The 17030-nt window shown below is 33.2% G+C and overlaps 1 protein-coding gene across 1 annotated transcript; it reads right to left on the reverse strand.

Moving 5' to 3' along the window:
- Positions 1-219: 219 nt before the first annotated feature.
- On the reverse strand, positions 220-16062 carry LOC136226344 (cytosolic endo-beta-N-acetylglucosaminidase 1-like). The gene is made up of 13 exons (XM_066014789.1): positions 15507-16062; positions 12521-12658; positions 11597-11706; positions 10209-10320; positions 8914-9021; positions 6905-7017; positions 6725-6806; positions 5395-5475; positions 4766-4821; positions 3719-3854; positions 2336-3065; positions 1847-1944; positions 220-692 (listed from the first exon to the last, which is right to left on the reverse strand). The coding sequence occupies exons 1-13, from the start codon at positions 15903-15905 to the stop codon at positions 468-470; spliced, it is 2388 nt and encodes a 795-aa protein (XP_065870861.1). The 5' UTR covers positions 15906-16062; the 3' UTR covers positions 220-467.
- Between the last annotated feature and the right edge of the window lie 968 nt (positions 16063-17030).

Below are 17030 nucleotides of genomic sequence, written 5' to 3' on the forward strand. Positions count from 1 at the left end.
TGAAACAGATGGAATATAAATTTATTATTTTAAAGGTGGAGTTATATATAGGTTGTACTTGAAATTTGATGTTTAAGTCTAAACTATATTTCTCAAAAAAAAAAAAAAAAAAAAGTCTAAACCATCTAAATAATAGTGAACCGGGCTGGTTTGAACCGGTATGTTTAAGTATAAACCTCTTAAGCTCGTCCAACCTAATCCATAAAACATATATACATATATAAGACATGCCCAAAATTATATTATTTAGAGATTTTTTTTTGTATAATGAGCCGTTTGCTCATAAGGCCAACGTGATTCGTACAATAAAAGTAAATTTGATATTTCCCAATAACATGACGAAGTAAAATTAACCCTTATTCCTTCGGGGTCTCTTGCACCCCCAACCACTGAAATCCACCTTGAAAAAGATGGTTCCAGTAGCCCTCCGTTTGGAAAGAAGGTTTAGAGATACTGTAATCGCACCTTTAGACTCTCTTCCTAGACTCCTCCTCCACCGGGATTCGAAATTTCGTATTTACGAAATCATGCATCTCTAAAATAATTGACAAGATTATGATTGAAACACAACAAAATGATGATAACATGACCAAACAAATAATTTCCCTCTCCAGTTTGCCAATTCTTCTTACCATCTCAACAATCACATTTTTAGCAATTTCTTGAAGAGAATCATCAAACCACATCAACTTCTGCATAAAATATTATTCAAATTATTAGAATCTATGCTCCAATGTAAAAAGAAAATGAACAACACAACGTTAACAAGATTCAGGGCGTGTTTGGTTCAGCTGTTAGCTAATAATTTTTGTTGTTGTTGTTAGCTGTTTACGGTTGCAATAAACTGTTAATTATTAGTATTTCGTAAAATTATATATTAAAATATTGTTGTTAGTATTTAAAATGTCTAACATGGACATGTTTTAAATTAATCAACAAATAAATTATAAAATAAAAAATATATTACACAAATTAATAAAAAATAATGTTAAAGAAGAAACATAATAAGAAGGATAATTTTGTCAATAACAAATAACTACAAACAACTATTCAAGAAAAGCTCAAAAAATGAGCTTTTTGTGAAAAGCTCCAAAACACCTACTCAGTAATGTGTCTACATCATCAAGAGCGGGATTAATAACCCGATCCAGGAGCGGAGCTACAGGGGTCACGTCATGGAGGGCCTATCAATCCCTCAACTCAGGGAGAACATAACGAAAAATAACATTTACTACGGAAAGTTCTTCCTAAACATACATTACCGTCGGTACTTTCGTCAAGAAGGATATGTGACGAATTTGACTGTATGAATTAGCGATGGAATATTCCGTCACGGATTCTCAATGCAAAAAATGCTTCGTTACTCTGTTTCTGACCACGTACTGACGGAAATATCTGTGAAACGTAAATCTTGTCGGGACTTCCGCCGAGAAGAATATGTGACAAATTCAGCTGTGCAATAGAATATTCCGTGTCGTATTCTTTAATGCAAAAAAATGTCTTTTCTTTTATATTTTTGTCCACTTACCCCCGAGTTTTTTTTAAATCCTAAAATTACCACGTACAGTAGCGAGAAAATAGAAATTTTCAGGGTGAAGAATATAACATCCCCAGCATACAAAAAAGTGTAATTTTACTTTTATTGTCGCTCGTGGTGCCGTACTTGGACGAGACAGGGGATTTTTTAGCTAAAAACCGAAACGATTGAATTTCGACAAAGATTGATAGTAGAAATCAAGAGTGTAATTAAGAAAAAAACATGCACAATCTAGCTCAATCTACCAATTTTAATCCAATACGACGAAAACTACAAACGAAACGAAATCAAGAGTTTCGACCAGATTACCTGATGATCCTTGTGCTTGATGTATCTTCTTCCTAAAGTTGCATCAGTTCCACATTTCTTGGATGAGTCGGATATAGCAATAGCTACTTGATGAGAGGCTGTTAGATAGCTAAGTCGTTAGTGAATGACTCAACGTGTATGAAAATTATAGATTAGAGAATTAAATCTCTGGTCGGTAAGTTTTACGCACATTGAACCTTTCACCAACGGCTTAATTAGCTATGAAGTCGTCGTGAAAAGCTCAATGTGTCAGATAATCATTAAAACCCTAAAATTCAGGAGATTAATCATATGATAGTTCAGCTCATCTATGTTGCACGGAAATAACGTTTTCTTAGCGTTTCCGCATTCCATTACCGTTTCCTAGCTATATGTTTTTTAGAAATAACGTTTCCAGTATCCGTTTCTGTTTCAGATTTTGTTTCCATTTCCGTGCAACATAGCAGCTCATAAGAGGAGAAACAGGCAACGAAAATCGGTGATCATCACCTTCAACATCGAGTTGCAAAAATGGCGAATCGTCGCGTTTTTGGAAAACGCCATCGATGCTGCAAGCTTGAATGATGAACTTGAGACTAGAAGTAGTTGAAGGATCAGTAGAAAAATCAGAAACATAAAAAGCTTCAACATATGCTGCACCAACATATTCCTGAACCCCTTTTACTCTTCGTCCTGAATTCGCAACAGCTTTTTTCGGAATCTTTTCGACGAAAATGTTGTACTTAGAGAATTCGAATTTACTTCCGTCCTTCAAATTCCACACAATTTTCACATTAAGAAGCTTAGAACCCGGAGGACCCGAATTCCATTTAACATTCTGAGCTTCAACTAGCCATGAATTTGGGGAAGGAAAATTCGGGTTTTGTTTCGAGTTCTTGATCCTGATATCACCAATTGCTGCATAATAGTCTGATGGATTCGGAGCTGAGTCGTGTGATAAGTATCCTAATCTCGGGTTTCGAGTTTCAGGCTTCGGTCTGTAACATACAGCATGAATTTCTGTTAATGTGTAACCATTCATTTCAATGCTACTTTCTTGTATGATCCATCCTGGAGCTGCGGTTTCAGGGCTTCCAATGCTGCGTGGTGCGATCACTTTACCGAAGTTGTTCGATGATTTGTTCATCTCGTGGGGTGCAATCAGTACGGATGTATTTTCATTCGAGGCGGAAGAGAAGTGAAAAGTTAGGCCCATCAGCGAACCAGGGTCCGATTTTACCTGCATTGTTGTTCAGAGTTAAGAGTAAGCAAAACCGAACTTGCAAACATTAAGTATTTGTTTGGTTTCGGTGTCTTGATTACTGTTAGTTGTTTGTTGTTGCTGGTAACCGATAGATGTTAGCTGAATGTTCTTTAAAATTAGTTATCCATTGTTCTCAATCATAATCAAACACTCCAAAATATTTATATCGGTGTTCACTAAAGTACTTTTTGAGATAATAAAATCACGAAAGTAACAAATTTATGTTAATAAATCACTATGGTTGGATCGGAAGATTTACTCCATCGGAAAGCTGACGTGGCGACCACATCAGTCACAAATCCAAACGTAACTTGATTTTATTTATTTGTTTTCCAATCCATTTCCAATGCATTTTAAGGTTTTTGGTCACCTTCAGGTTGGATTTTGACGCGTCGCTAACACGGTCACCACGTCATCTTTTTTTCGGTGGAGTAAGTCGTTAGATCCAGTCATGGTGATTATATTGAAGCGGATATGATACTTTAGTGACTTTTCAAAAACGATTTTAGTGACCACTGATGCAAATACTCTCTACTTTAGTAACAGTAAGTGCTTTAACCCGCAAAAGGAGCTATAAAAAGGAGAACCAAAAGCGAAAAGAATCTAGAGAAAGAGAAGAGAATGCTTACAGAATATGTAATGTAGAGAGGCAATTCACCAAGAAGTAAATTTCCTTGGAAGAGTCTCGTTGTAAATTCATCGTGTCCTTGTAAAGTTCCCTTGAATACGATGTTTCCTCCGCCGCTATAAGATGCTTCCTTAAAGCTACAATTTTCCGGGGCATGTGTGGTTCAGATTGTGGACATAAGTATGTAACGTTTAGTCCGACCTGCTAATTTGAAAGTGTTTTTTGTACTATAATCATCCGTTTAGGTTATTATATCCGGTGGCGGACAGAAAGGGTGTATGGGTTCGTTGCATTCCCGACCATGGAAATCCAATCTAGGCAGGTGGTTCCAGGCAACCCTCTGCCCAAAAAGAAGGTCTAGAGATACTTTAATTACAACCCGAGTTTTAACATCAAATGTAACAACTATCACTGAAGTATTGCATTTGTATGTCGGTGGTTACTAATTCAATTTTGTATCAGTAAATTCATTAAAATTTAATTCTCGTGTCATTGAAGTCGCGATTTAAGAAAAATTAAAGCTATAACCGAAAAGTTGATGTAGAGAGTCAATTCAAAAAGTCCTACTTATCAGCTCATCGCCACATAAGATTCTTTATCAAAATTTATGTAATGCCTGTTGCCACGTGGCAATAAGAAAATAAAAATAAATTACTCTAGTGAATAACAATGCACAAATACAATGCTTTAGTGATCACAGATGCATTTAACTATTTTTATTTTTATTTTTTCATACTGTTATGTGGCGTAAATGTTGATGAAGAATCTTATATGATGATGAGCTGACAATGACAAGTAAGACTTTGGATTGACTCATCAGCTTTCCGATTGATTTTTTACTCAAATCTAGCCACACCGTTACACCAAAATGAAACTTTAGTGATTTTAGTGACACAAATAACCACCGCGCACAAATGCAAAATTTTAGTGATTGTTGGTGCATTGTCGACAGATTTAGAATCCTGACTCGGCCACTATCGAAATTTAAGCGTAGAACCAATCGTAATCGTACTATAGAGAATTAATTGGCATGTCATATGATACATACTCTACAGAAACTTGAATGGAATCCGGCTTTGGGGTATCTTTAAATTCAAGAAAGGGCTGCACAAAAAGGAAGAGAGAATGAAAAACTTGGTAATTATGAAGCATGCTAGCTAAAATATGTATCGAGTCGAGCCGAGTTGAGCCTTGACCTGCTCATGCTCGCTCGTTGAAAAAATGATAAGCTCGAACTCAACATTTTATTCGTGAACTGCTCATGAGCATCTCGTTTATTTGTTCACGAGCTTTGCTCGGAAGCAACTCATTAATTTTGTTCATAAACTTTGCGCAGAACAACTCATTAATTATGTTCATTTGAAATTTCTTTAACACAAAACTACATAGTTTTGAAACCTACGGAACTAAAGTTTTACACAAAACTACGTAGTTTTACATTTCCTCTTTATAGAAGTAATATAATTAAAAAAAACAACCGAATCAAGCTTGCTCACGAGTCTATTCATGAACATTATAATCAAACTACTTCATGAACCTATGATCAAACCTGCTCGCGAGTTTCGTCGTGCTCAAGCTCGGTTCGATTATAAATCGATATGAACACGGTTAAACTTTTATCGAGCTAAACATGGATACTTGCCCTGGGAAGTGTGATAGATCTATTTTTGTGTGTACCTGATAGGCCTGGGAAGAAATGTTAGTCCAAGGAGAGTTTGAAACTTGCCCTCCTTCCACAGAAATATGAAATCCATGCCCCTAAATAATATCAAACTATTTCATACTTTTTTTCTTGGTTAAGTGCAAATTCATACAATTGAAATTTTATAATTAACGGAAACTTTTATAATTTGAGACCCGCGCGTCGAACGGGCTTATTGATTTTCAATCAAAAGGACAACAGAATAAACAAAAGTCAAACGAGTATAAAAGTGTTATATCACAATTTTATTCCATTTCTGATAATTCGATGAGCATTTATATAATTAACACTACAGGAAAAATGTGGATCGCAGACAGAATAATCCGTCGGTGATATGCAGAAATCCATGGTGATCAACATTTCCGACGGATTACTGACTGATCAAGATCCGCCGGTAAAAACCCGTATGAGCCCCATAATGACTACAGTTTTTCATTCCGTTGGAGATTTATTTCGACCGACTTGGATTGGACAATTCCACTGGTGAATTCAATACAATGACCGATTATTTTGACCTAAGTTTGGCTGGTGACTATTACTGAGGGATGCTTTCGGCCAATATTTCCACCAATGAGACTTGTGGCCCCTTTCTCAATTATTCCATTTCTGATAATTCGATGACCATTTATATAATTAATACTACAGGAAAAATGCAGATCACTGACAGAATAATCCGTCGGTTATATGCAGAAATCCGTGGAGATCAATATTTCCGACGGATTAGAGACTGATCGAGATCTGCCAGTAAAACCCCGTACGAATTCAATACACTGACAGTGACCAACTTGGGTTGGACAATTCCACCGGTGAATTCTGTAACACCCTGGTCCAATACCATGTAGATATTGTCTGCTCTGGCCCAATTCCAACACATTGGGCCTCACAGCTTTAAAACGCGTCTACATGTATTGGATTCACATCTTACTAATAAGCCCCAATCACTCCCTCTCCATTTCCGACTCAAATTTGTCTGGTGAGACTCGTGGCCCCTTTCTCAATTAAAATCTATTATATGCTAAAAGTCGAACTCAAGATCGAGATTCTTACTACTCAATCCACCCTTAATTGGTTTGAATCCTTAATCTTACCTCAACCAAAACTTGATTAATTTATGTGATAAGGGTCAAATTTAAAAGGGAAGTGTAAATTTAACTGTAACGTACGAAATGATCTTGTTTGAAAATATTAGAGTTAAATTTGCATCATTTCATACGTTAAGACTACATTTGTACTTTCTTTAAAACGTTAAGGTTAAATTTGATCTTCATGTAATTTATTAGCATAAATTAGACATAGTTGAATTACCTGATCAAAGTTAGAGTAGAATGGAAGTGCATTAGGATAGAATTTTACTAGTCCCCATGATTTTTCAACAAGTCCCCACCACCTAATATTTGTTTGAAACCTCAAGAAATTTCAAAAATGCAAAAAAAAAAAAAAAAAAAAAAACTAAGTAAAAAGAAAGAGTTGAAGGAGAGAACATACTTGTTTTGAGCAGTTTGAAAATCTGGTGGTTGATCAGTTTCATACACCCATCCAGGAGCAAATATGGCTGTTGATACTTCACTCTTTTTGCACACATCAAGTGCCACATTTGTCTGAAATAATTCAATTCATTCTTCTTATTCATACATCTTTTCCGGGTCACTGAACTTTACCTATGAAGCACGGACACGGATGCGGACACGGGTGCGGATACGGCAAACGGCATTTTTAGAAAATATGAGACACGGATGCGGCGGGGACACGACAAATTTTATATAATTAATTTATATATATTAGATATAAAAATATCAGTTTGATTTTATATAATTAATTTATATATATTAGCTATAAAAATACCAGTTTTTGAAGTTAAAAAGAAGCCATGACTAAGGGAGATACTGAACAAGAGATAGAAGAATCAAAATCCCAAAAAAAGAAATCGGTATCCCTAAAAAAGAAATTGAAACAGAAGAAATCGAAAGCAAAAGAAACAGGAAGAGAAGTCGAATTATAAAAAAACAGGGAGGAGAAGGAAATCGGAATCAAAAGAAACAGGAAGAGAAGAAATCGCAATTGCAGATGATGAAGACAGCAAATCGCAATCGCAGGAGAAGACCTAAATGCGCGATGTTACGATGTACAGGTAAGTAAAAATAGGATTTTTTGGTAATTGGTCCATATATTTTTAAAGATTTAAAAAAAACCCTAAAACTTTTCCTATTTTTATAATTTGCCGTGTCCCCAGCCGTGTCCCATCCGTGTCCGATGCTCCGGCCGTGTCCCCGCCGTGTCCGGCCGTGTCCGGCCGTGTCCCCGCCGAGTCCCCGAGTCCGGCGAGTCCGACTCGGCCACGGCAACCCCGGGGAAGTGTCCGTGCTTCATAGAACTTTACTCATTTTCACAGTATGTCACTAAACTTCAAAATCTAACATAAAAGTTGCTTAACTTTAACTAACACCTCAAAATGACCATTAACGACCTCAAAATAGAAATGTTCAAGAATTAAAGTTGTTCAGAACACATTTACCATAACAGGGGTAATTCCAACGGCCTCAGTGTGTCGAAACCATCCATGATAGGTAGAGGTGGCAAAAGTACACACGGCCCGATTACACGACACGAAATCGATACGCAATTTTAGTGTTTGGGTTTAGCTTAATAGGTAATGTGTCATTTATAGGTTGACAAGAAACTGACGCGCAAATTTTTGTATTGGGTTAGGGTTGACATGTGAATCCGAAAACGACACGAAATGACACGAATATTGAAAATTATTGTTATATTTTCTCGTGTTTTTTATGTCACTTTATTAATAAAGATAATAAAATATTACTTGCAAATATTGATTCGGACCTCCTAAATTGTTATAAACACATTACATAACCCTCTAACATGATATTAACGAACTTTTCAATGGTCAGTGTTAACATACTAATCTAAAAACGACATAAAATATTTAAAAATAGTATAATATCTTCTTATATTTTTACAAGTTATCATTAATATATATGTATAACAGAATTACATGTGACCCGAAAACACGACACGAAATCGATATTATCCCAAGCAGGTTAACATGATTGTGACACGAAAGTTTTTGGATTGCGTTTGGGTTTACTCTTTTTGACACGAACCCCAAATGATACGACTCGAACACGATAATTGTCAGATCTAATGATAGGGGTGGTTTCGGCGGTTGGGGTATGGCCCTACAACCCCCTGTCTCCGCTTCTAGGTTTGAGGATGAAATGCTCTTAAACTCGACGGAATAGTTGTGTTTTTTTTAAATGTCCAATACGTGATAAAAATCCAGGATATTTTCTTTGATGGAAATTTGAATCATCTCCGGCAGATCATCCGGGATCCTTTTTTACTTTATCAAAAAATTTGTTATCAAATATTTGAGTCCGGATCATCCGAGTGTCTGGTTCGGCCACTAAATAACGATAAATGTATTTTTATACCTTAATTTATTAGAAATAAACATCTAAGAGTAATATGAAACTCACATTCCATTGTCCACCACCATAAGTGCCTCTTCCCCATACATCAACTCCCATATAAACATCAAATTTTCTATCACCTGCTACAACTGCTGACTGTTTCGGATAGTCTTCCTACAAAAGGAAAATGAAACGATAATTTTAGGTGTGATAATTTCTGATACAATAATACGATTTACAATCATAATTTTTATTTTCAATCTTATATACGGGTTAAAGTGTAATTGAGTCCTAAACTTGACTCTAAAAGTTGATCGTTCCTTTAAATATAGTGTCTTGTTAGTCTTCTGAACTTGCTTCAAATGATATGATTAATTGCTTAAGTCTAGGGATGACAACGGGTAGGATCATTGGCGAATACAGGATTACTCGGTTGGAGGGTCCGATTTTACACGTGCGTTCGTAAAAAAAAAAAAAAAATGCTAAATCGAACTTGCTCAATTTTTTTTTGTATATATTCGTGTGATAATTTGAATGGTCATGAACCAATTTTTTTATTATTAATGTAAAATTTCTCAAATTTAAGCTAGATTTCATTTAATAGTCCTAACATGTAAAAAAAAATTGGATTTAGAGAGGGCTGAACAGGTAAAAAAATTAAAACTTTTGATTTCAGATGGCCTACCAGGTAAAAAAAAAATTAATATTTTAGATTTAAGGTTGCGTAACAGGCAAAAAAAAATGAGAAATTTGGATTTAGGGAGGAAGACCTAACCGGCCAAAAAACATAGAAATTTGGATTTATAGAAAATTAGGAATTTAGAATTAGAGAGGCCTAACATGCAAAAAAAAATTAAAAATTTGGATTTAGTGAGTATCTAATAGGCCCAAAATATTGAAATTTTGAATTTTGGACAAGACTAACACGTAATGGGCCATTTTGGGGGCTAATTCAATACCCCGTTTTTTTTTTTTTTTTTTTTTGAGACAGGGAGGGCCGAAACTACCCGGGGTCAAAGTAGTTCCGGCAGCCCATTAGAGGCGAATAGTGTCAGGTACCCGCTTGACATCCCTACTTAAGTCCAAATGACGGAACAAAATTGGTTTTGGACAAATTGAAATATATACAATTTTAAGCAAGTTCAAGAACAAATAGATCAATGTAAGTAAGTTCAGTGAAGTGCAAATTTATTTCTAATGTCTTTCAGGAACGTTAATTTTATCTCTAATTCTAAATTAGTTTGTTCAAATTTTCTGTTAAATTGAAATAAAATTGACCTTGCTTTAAAAAACGTTACAAAGTTAAAATTTTATATTAAAGGTAAATTTAGTACTTGCGCCAAACTTAAACGAAAAATTACCTCCCACCAGTAATTTGCAAAAATTCCATCACAAATATCAAAGAAAGGTTTGTTCTGATCATTCAGTTGATTCTGATACGAGAGTTCTCCTGTAATTGTCACACTATCATACCTAGCAAATTCACAATTTCATACCATTAACTAAAAGAAAATATGATTTAAACTAAGGGTAAATTACACCTATGGCCACTGAACTTTATTTATTTTCATGGTGTAGTCACTAAACTTCAAACCGTAACATAAAAACTACTCAATTTTACACTTTCTAACATTATGGTTACTAAACTTCAATCAACGTCTCAAAATGACCGTTGCCGACCTCAAAATAAACAATTATAAGAATTGATGATATTTTAAACAATTTTGATTCTTCAAACTTTTTGTTTTGAGATCATTTAGGTGTTGTTTGGTTAAGAGAAAAAATGAATTTTTAGTGAGAGAAAGCTTCAGAAATTGCGACGTTAGTTAAAGTTTAGTGACTATAATATTAGAAATTATAAAGTTTAGTGACTTTTGTGTTATATTTTTTATAGTCATACCGTGAAAATGAGTAAAGTCGATAATTATGGATGTAATTTACTCTTTAAATTAATTTATGGTATCTTGTATTCCATTGTACTTGTGATTGATAAAGAGTGAATTTGTTCATTTTAAAAGCTAAAATTGATACTTTCTAAAAAAAAAAAAAGAAAAAAAAAAACTGAAGATTTAAGTTAAAGACAAAGTAGGCCCTAAAATTTCACTGAATATTTTTAAGAGACTCTTAATCCACTTTCTAAAATCAGTGGTGGAGCCACGACTCCATTGTTTGAGTGACTAATTTTAGCCTGTTTGGAAAAAAAAAATTGACATTCAACACATGCGTAGAAGGACTAAAAACGACGTCATTTTGAGTAACGGACCAAAATGACGTGGTTTCATGGGACTCAATTGAAAAGGAAATTAAATAGAGAAAGAAGATGGGCTCCCAGCCATGACAGATAAGGCTGAGTCATGCTGGAATAACCCCTTCCTGGGTTTTCCGGAGGACCGGAGGTTCGACCAACCCTCCCTAGCTCCGCTTCTGCTTTAAAATAATATATAAATTAACTCTTAATCAAGTATCAAAATACATATCATCTCCAATAATACTCCTTACACGTATTTCTTATTTATTTTTTTAATCATTAAAATTAGTATGTATTGTTATATTTACCAATAGTAGATAAGAATCCTCGATAAAAAAAATATTAATAAAAAAATGAAATAAAGAGGAGATTAGAGATGTTTTCCATTAATTGAGACTCTCAGTGATTTAAGGAGTGATTAAAATTCTCATCAAATTGGTTTTTAACCAAAATTTCTCAAATTTTAATTTAAAACCCAAAAAAAGAGTCTTGTGCTCTTACCATATAACCAAAGATCCAGGTACGGATGAGTGCATAACTTGAGTTAGATGGCTCACAAACTCTTTCAAATTAGGAATCTGCTCAACATCTAATGCAACCTCCATATTCATCTGCAATGGTGAAAAATATAATAATTGTGTAAAATATTAAAATAAATTTTCTAATTTCGCGTATTCGTAAAAACGCTTACGTAGTTTAGGTGTCCATTTATTTCTATTTTTCGGAACTATTTTTGACCATTTAATTCTAAACAGTAGGTAAAAAGTGTGGTAAATTTTTAAAAAGACTGCTTTTAGCAAAAAAAAAAAAAAAAACAACAACAAATGGCTAACATCAACAGTAAACAGCAAATAGGAATAAATGAACCAAACAGGCCCTAAAAATTTATAAATATAGACTTCCGTTACTACAATCGTCCAAATTTCACTGCAATTTCAAGAGTTCCTTTTAACAAGACATTACATTAGAAATCAATTTTGTATTTTATTTTGCATTTAACTAATTCCTATATTTTTATTTGATCATTTCACGTTCTTTTTTATAAATATATCCGAATCTTATACTTTTATATTTATTTTGTCAAATTCAATCACTAATTTAAAAATAAAATTAACTAAATTCTGAAAGTTTTTTAAATTATGAAATTATTGGAATTTCATTTTTAAAATTTGGAAACTTATAAATATTTAACTTATTCATGATAGTTATGTAATTAACCCTTCTTTTAATCCTATTTGTACCTCTCCTAACATTAAAAAATTTGAACAAAAAATGATAAAATGAGTCGAATTTTCCTTGTGTACTAACGGTTTTAATGAAAATCTCCGTTTTTTTCCAAACTGATGAAACCTCAAGTTTGCGTTTGTAAATTTTTAAAATACGATTGTTTTTGTAACTGATTATAGATTTTAAAAAAAAATTTACCAGCCAGCCATCAAATCCCAAATTAGCAGCAAGCTCTGCCAGCCTTTCAGCATATAATTGAGCAGATTCCTTAGTTGCAAACACTTCATCACATACTTTTCTCCCTTCAGTTCCTTCTGTAATGAAAGTTCCTAACATCTTCACAAAAAAAAAAAAAAAAAAAAAAAATATTAAAATGAATAAATAAATATATTATATAAGGCACAACTAGGGCAGTAATCGAGCCGATCCGAGTTTTGGCTTGCTTAAGCTCGGCTCGTCAAAAAATTGACGAGTTCGAGTTCAACATTTTGTTCATGAGCTGATCTGTTCGTAAACTTGTTAACGAGCTTTTCACGAGGTACTTCTTAATTCAATTCATGAACTTTGTTTGCAAACAACTCATTAAGGATATTGCTACTTACCGCCCCCAATTACCTCTTACCGCTCCCATTTGGACAATTTTGCCCTTTTGGAAGAAAAAAAAGCCAATTTTGGTCTAGGTGGGTGTCAGATCCGCCAAGCCCATTGGCTGGGCAGATCTGGCACCCACCTAGACCAAACTTGGGCCTAGGCACAATTCTAGACTTTTTAGCGACGGAAAATATAAAATTCTTTAATTTTTTGTGACGAAAAATGCTAATCGTCACAAAAAAATATGCATTATGTTCATGATTTTTTGAGAAAAAAAATGTAAATTTTATTGTTTCCGACTCATAATCATCCATTTTCGGGATTCGGATTGTCGCATATCAATTATTTTCATAATTTCAATTATTATTGTTCGAGTTTGTGATTTTAGAGAAAGAATTTTTAGTTTTTTATCAAAATTGTGAGAAAGGCAAAAAAGTCCAAATGGGGAGGTAACTAGGAATTTGGGAGGGGTATTGAGCAATTCACCTCATTAATTATATTGATTTGAAATTTCTTTAACACAAAACTATATAGTTTTGAAACCTACAAAAGTACGTTGTTTCACACTTCCCCTCTATATAAATATTATTATTAACATAATAATCGAAACAAGGTTAATCACGAGCGTGTTCATGAACATTATAATCGAGTTTGCTCATAAACCTATAATCAAGCCTGTTCGCGAGCTTTCGTGCCGAGTTTCGCCGTGCTCAAGCTCGGCTCGTTTATAAATCGAGTCGAACACGGTCGAGATTTTATCGAATCCGTTCATGAGCGGCTCAACTCATTTACAGCTCTAGGCATAACACTCATTTAGCTTCCTAAACTAAGACTTCAAAGTCAATTTAGGATCTTAAACTATCAAAATCATCAATCCGGCCCTTGAACTAATTGATGCCACATCAAAAATCATTCAATTGAACAGTTTCAGAAACTCTTTCCACAAACTCATTTTAAACCAACACAAATATCATTACAGTCCATGTCAAATAGTCACAGTTTCTTATTTTAGTAAGATATGAACTTAATTGATAATTTTTGCTTAATTATTGATATAATTGATGATTTTGATAGTTTAAATTTTTAATTAACTTTGAAACTTTAATTTAGGGAGCAAAATAGGTATTATGCCATTATATAATAAAAAGTAATTTATAAAAAGTAATCAATTTAGTAAATCAACTTGGTTCACGAAGTAAATCTGTTCAAAATTAAATAATTCTTTAAATAGAGTAGATTACATCTATGTCCCTGAATTTTTATCTTACTTTTATTATACCTCCTAAATTTCAAAATTTCAAAATTGAATATTACAACCCCTTAACTTTGCAATCTATCATCATAATAACTCTTTTTACCATTCAAATTAGACCTCAGCATGGGCCGGATCCGTCGGGCTTTTGATAAAACATGATAAGCCCAAGTCCAGCCTAAGCCTACACTAATTAGAGTTGGGTTCGGGCGGGCTCGGACCTAAAAAAGAATCCCAAGCCCACCCGCCCAAGCCCATATCTATATTAAAAAAAAATCAATTAAAATAAAATATTAATTTTTTAATAAAAAATAATAAACATAATAGTTAATATAAGGCATTTAAATAAATATTAAATTTATAAATGTATATATAGATAACGGGGCGGGGCGGGCCAGGCCCGATGGGTATTTATATAGCCCAAACCTGCCCATTTTCTAGGCGGGCTTATTCGAGTTTGGGCCGGACTGGGCTGACTCTAATTTTATGTGTCCATGCCCGACTAAATGGGCCTGGGCTCGGACCGGGTGGGCGGGCGGGCTCATCGACCCATGGCGAGGTCTAATTCAAATCATAGATAATGATCATAAAATAGAAAAATTAAAAAAAATTAAAGTAGTTAATAACTACTTTTCCAATGGAACCGTTATTTTTAATTTCAATTCATTTTTAAAGCTTTCTGTTTTTAAACAACAGTTTTCTCTTATCTAAATCAAACAACATGCAAACAATATCAAAATGAAAATGTTAAAAAATTAAAATTGTTTAGATTATTATTTTTATTAACTTTATAATTGAAAGTTATTTACTATTGGAATGATTTGCTTAATAGTAAAAATAGCAAAAGGATAAAGTTAAAAAATGAAAATATTCAATAATTAAAGTTGTTCAGAACGACATTTACCATGAAACCGAATTTTTTATTTTCTAAAATCACATAAAGTTTTCTCTTTCTAAAAATTCATTGTCTTTTAACCAAACAACACATAAATGGCCTCAAAACGAAAATTTTTAAGAATTAAAGTTGCTTAAAATATCATTAATTCTTGAAAGATTTTGGTTCGAAGCCGTCAACAATCATTTTGAGGCGTTGATAAGTTTAACAGCCATAAGTGTAATAAAAATATAAAATTACGTTTTGAAATTTAGTGTATGAAAATGGATAAATTTTAATGGACGGTTTGATTTAGAAATAGGAAGTTACCCAAACCGGATATAATATCATTTTCTCCTATCTAAATCTAACCCATTGGACGAGGATCTGAACGGTTTGCGACTCGTAAACATGTCTAATAGATTGCAAGAGTCAAAATCTAAAGCAAGAAATTAACATATACATACCTTGACTCCATGTGTATGAGCAGCATTAGTCCAAGAAGGAGGAGGCAAAGTAACTAAATAATGAGCAAAATAAACAAAAACATCAATCAAATACCAATGCCAAATTGCATAAGCATTCTCATTAATTCCTCCTTGAATCCACTTATCATCATCTGTATAACCTCCTTTAAAATCATGGCACACAAGGGTCCTCCCCCTGTTTTCTGAACTTGAGCTCCTAAGAGGGACAGATGACTTGTTAAACGGGTAGTGAAACGACTCGAAATAGGCGCGAGACGCGAGTTCTTCGAGTGTTTTTATCGGGTAGGAGATCGGAATCGAAGGCTGCAATGGATCAAATGGAGGAGGAGGAGGATCATGTTTTGAGGATTGAGTTTGAGGTTTATTTGTTGAACACATAATATTGTTGTGTTATAAAATGAAGAATAAGAAAAGATTAAGAGGTAATTAAGAAGTTGGGGATTTGTTTTAAGACATATGAAAGGATAGATAGGCTGGATTTCAGCATTGAAAATGGTGATATTTTTTAGGAAATTTCATGATAAGATTGCTAAAAAAGACAAAGGATGAGCAGCTGTTTAATTAATTTTATATATATATATATATATTTTTTCTCATATTGTTTTAGATTTCACCAATTTTGGATAGGAAATAAGATAAATGTTACCAAATAAGAGCAGTAAAAATAAGCATTTTAGATAGTTCAGCAGATATATATTACTTCTTCTGTTCTATTATATAAAGTTCAGTTTGTTTTACCTATTGTTTGATGTTTACTGTTATAGTTTACTGTTTGCCGTTGGAAAAAGATATTTTTTCAAAATGCAGGGATTCTAGATTTTTCAGGTGTAAAGGCAAACAGTAAGCACTAATCAAACATCTAAAATTTTCCCTTTTAAAATAAAAAGGCAAACAGAAGTATGAAAATGAGCAACCAAACACTCCAAAGTTTTTCACACAAATTAAGAAATATATTTGATATATGATCAATTTAATGATATATATATAGTCAAATTAATAGATGAGAAATAACTCTGACAATGTTAAAAAATATATATGAATACATTAAAAATGAAAATAAAAATTCATTTAGATTAAAAAAAATTAAACTAAAATTTTTTAGAAAACTTATATTAAAAAATTAATTTTTTAAAAGGATTTATATAATGAAATAGATGAAAAATTAATAAATAAGTAACTTTAGATATTTTATGGGGGCAAAGAGTGGAATTTTTGTAACCCAACAAAAAAGGCAAAGACTTGAAAGAAGACTTTGATGATTACAATGAATGTGAGAGGAGACTAATAAGAAGTCTTTGGATTTGGAAAATTCATTATGAATGTCTATTCCAAGATGTGAAATTTGTCTATGCTTTTATATTACGAGAATTGCATTATTATCCCTATTTTTTAATTTAGGGGTTGTTTGGTTGAGTTGTTAATTGATAGTCGTTATTAGTAATTAGTTGTTTTTGTTTTTATTAACTATTTGTTATTAGTCGATTAATTATTTTTGGGTTAAGG

Source organism: Euphorbia lathyris, chromosome 4 (genome assembly GCF_963576675.1).
Source record: "Euphorbia lathyris chromosome 4, ddEupLath1.1, whole genome shotgun sequence".
Taxonomy (NCBI): Eukaryota; Viridiplantae; Streptophyta; class Magnoliopsida; order Malpighiales; family Euphorbiaceae; genus Euphorbia; species Euphorbia lathyris.

Excerpts from the sequence above, each read along its gene's own strand:
- LOC136226344 (XM_066014789.1), bottom strand. The coding sequence starts at position 15,905 with ATGTGTTCAACAAATAAACCTCAAACTCAATCCTCAAAACATGATCCT. Across the intron at positions 11,707-12,520 it reads TGGGATTTGATGGCTGGCTG|ATGAATATGGAGGTTGCATT; the intron begins GTAAATTTTTTT and ends TCACCATTGCAG. Across the intron at positions 1,945-2,335 it reads TTTGCAACTCGATGTTGAAG|CCTCTCATCAAGTAGCTATT; the intron begins GTGATGATCACC and ends GCTATCTAACAG.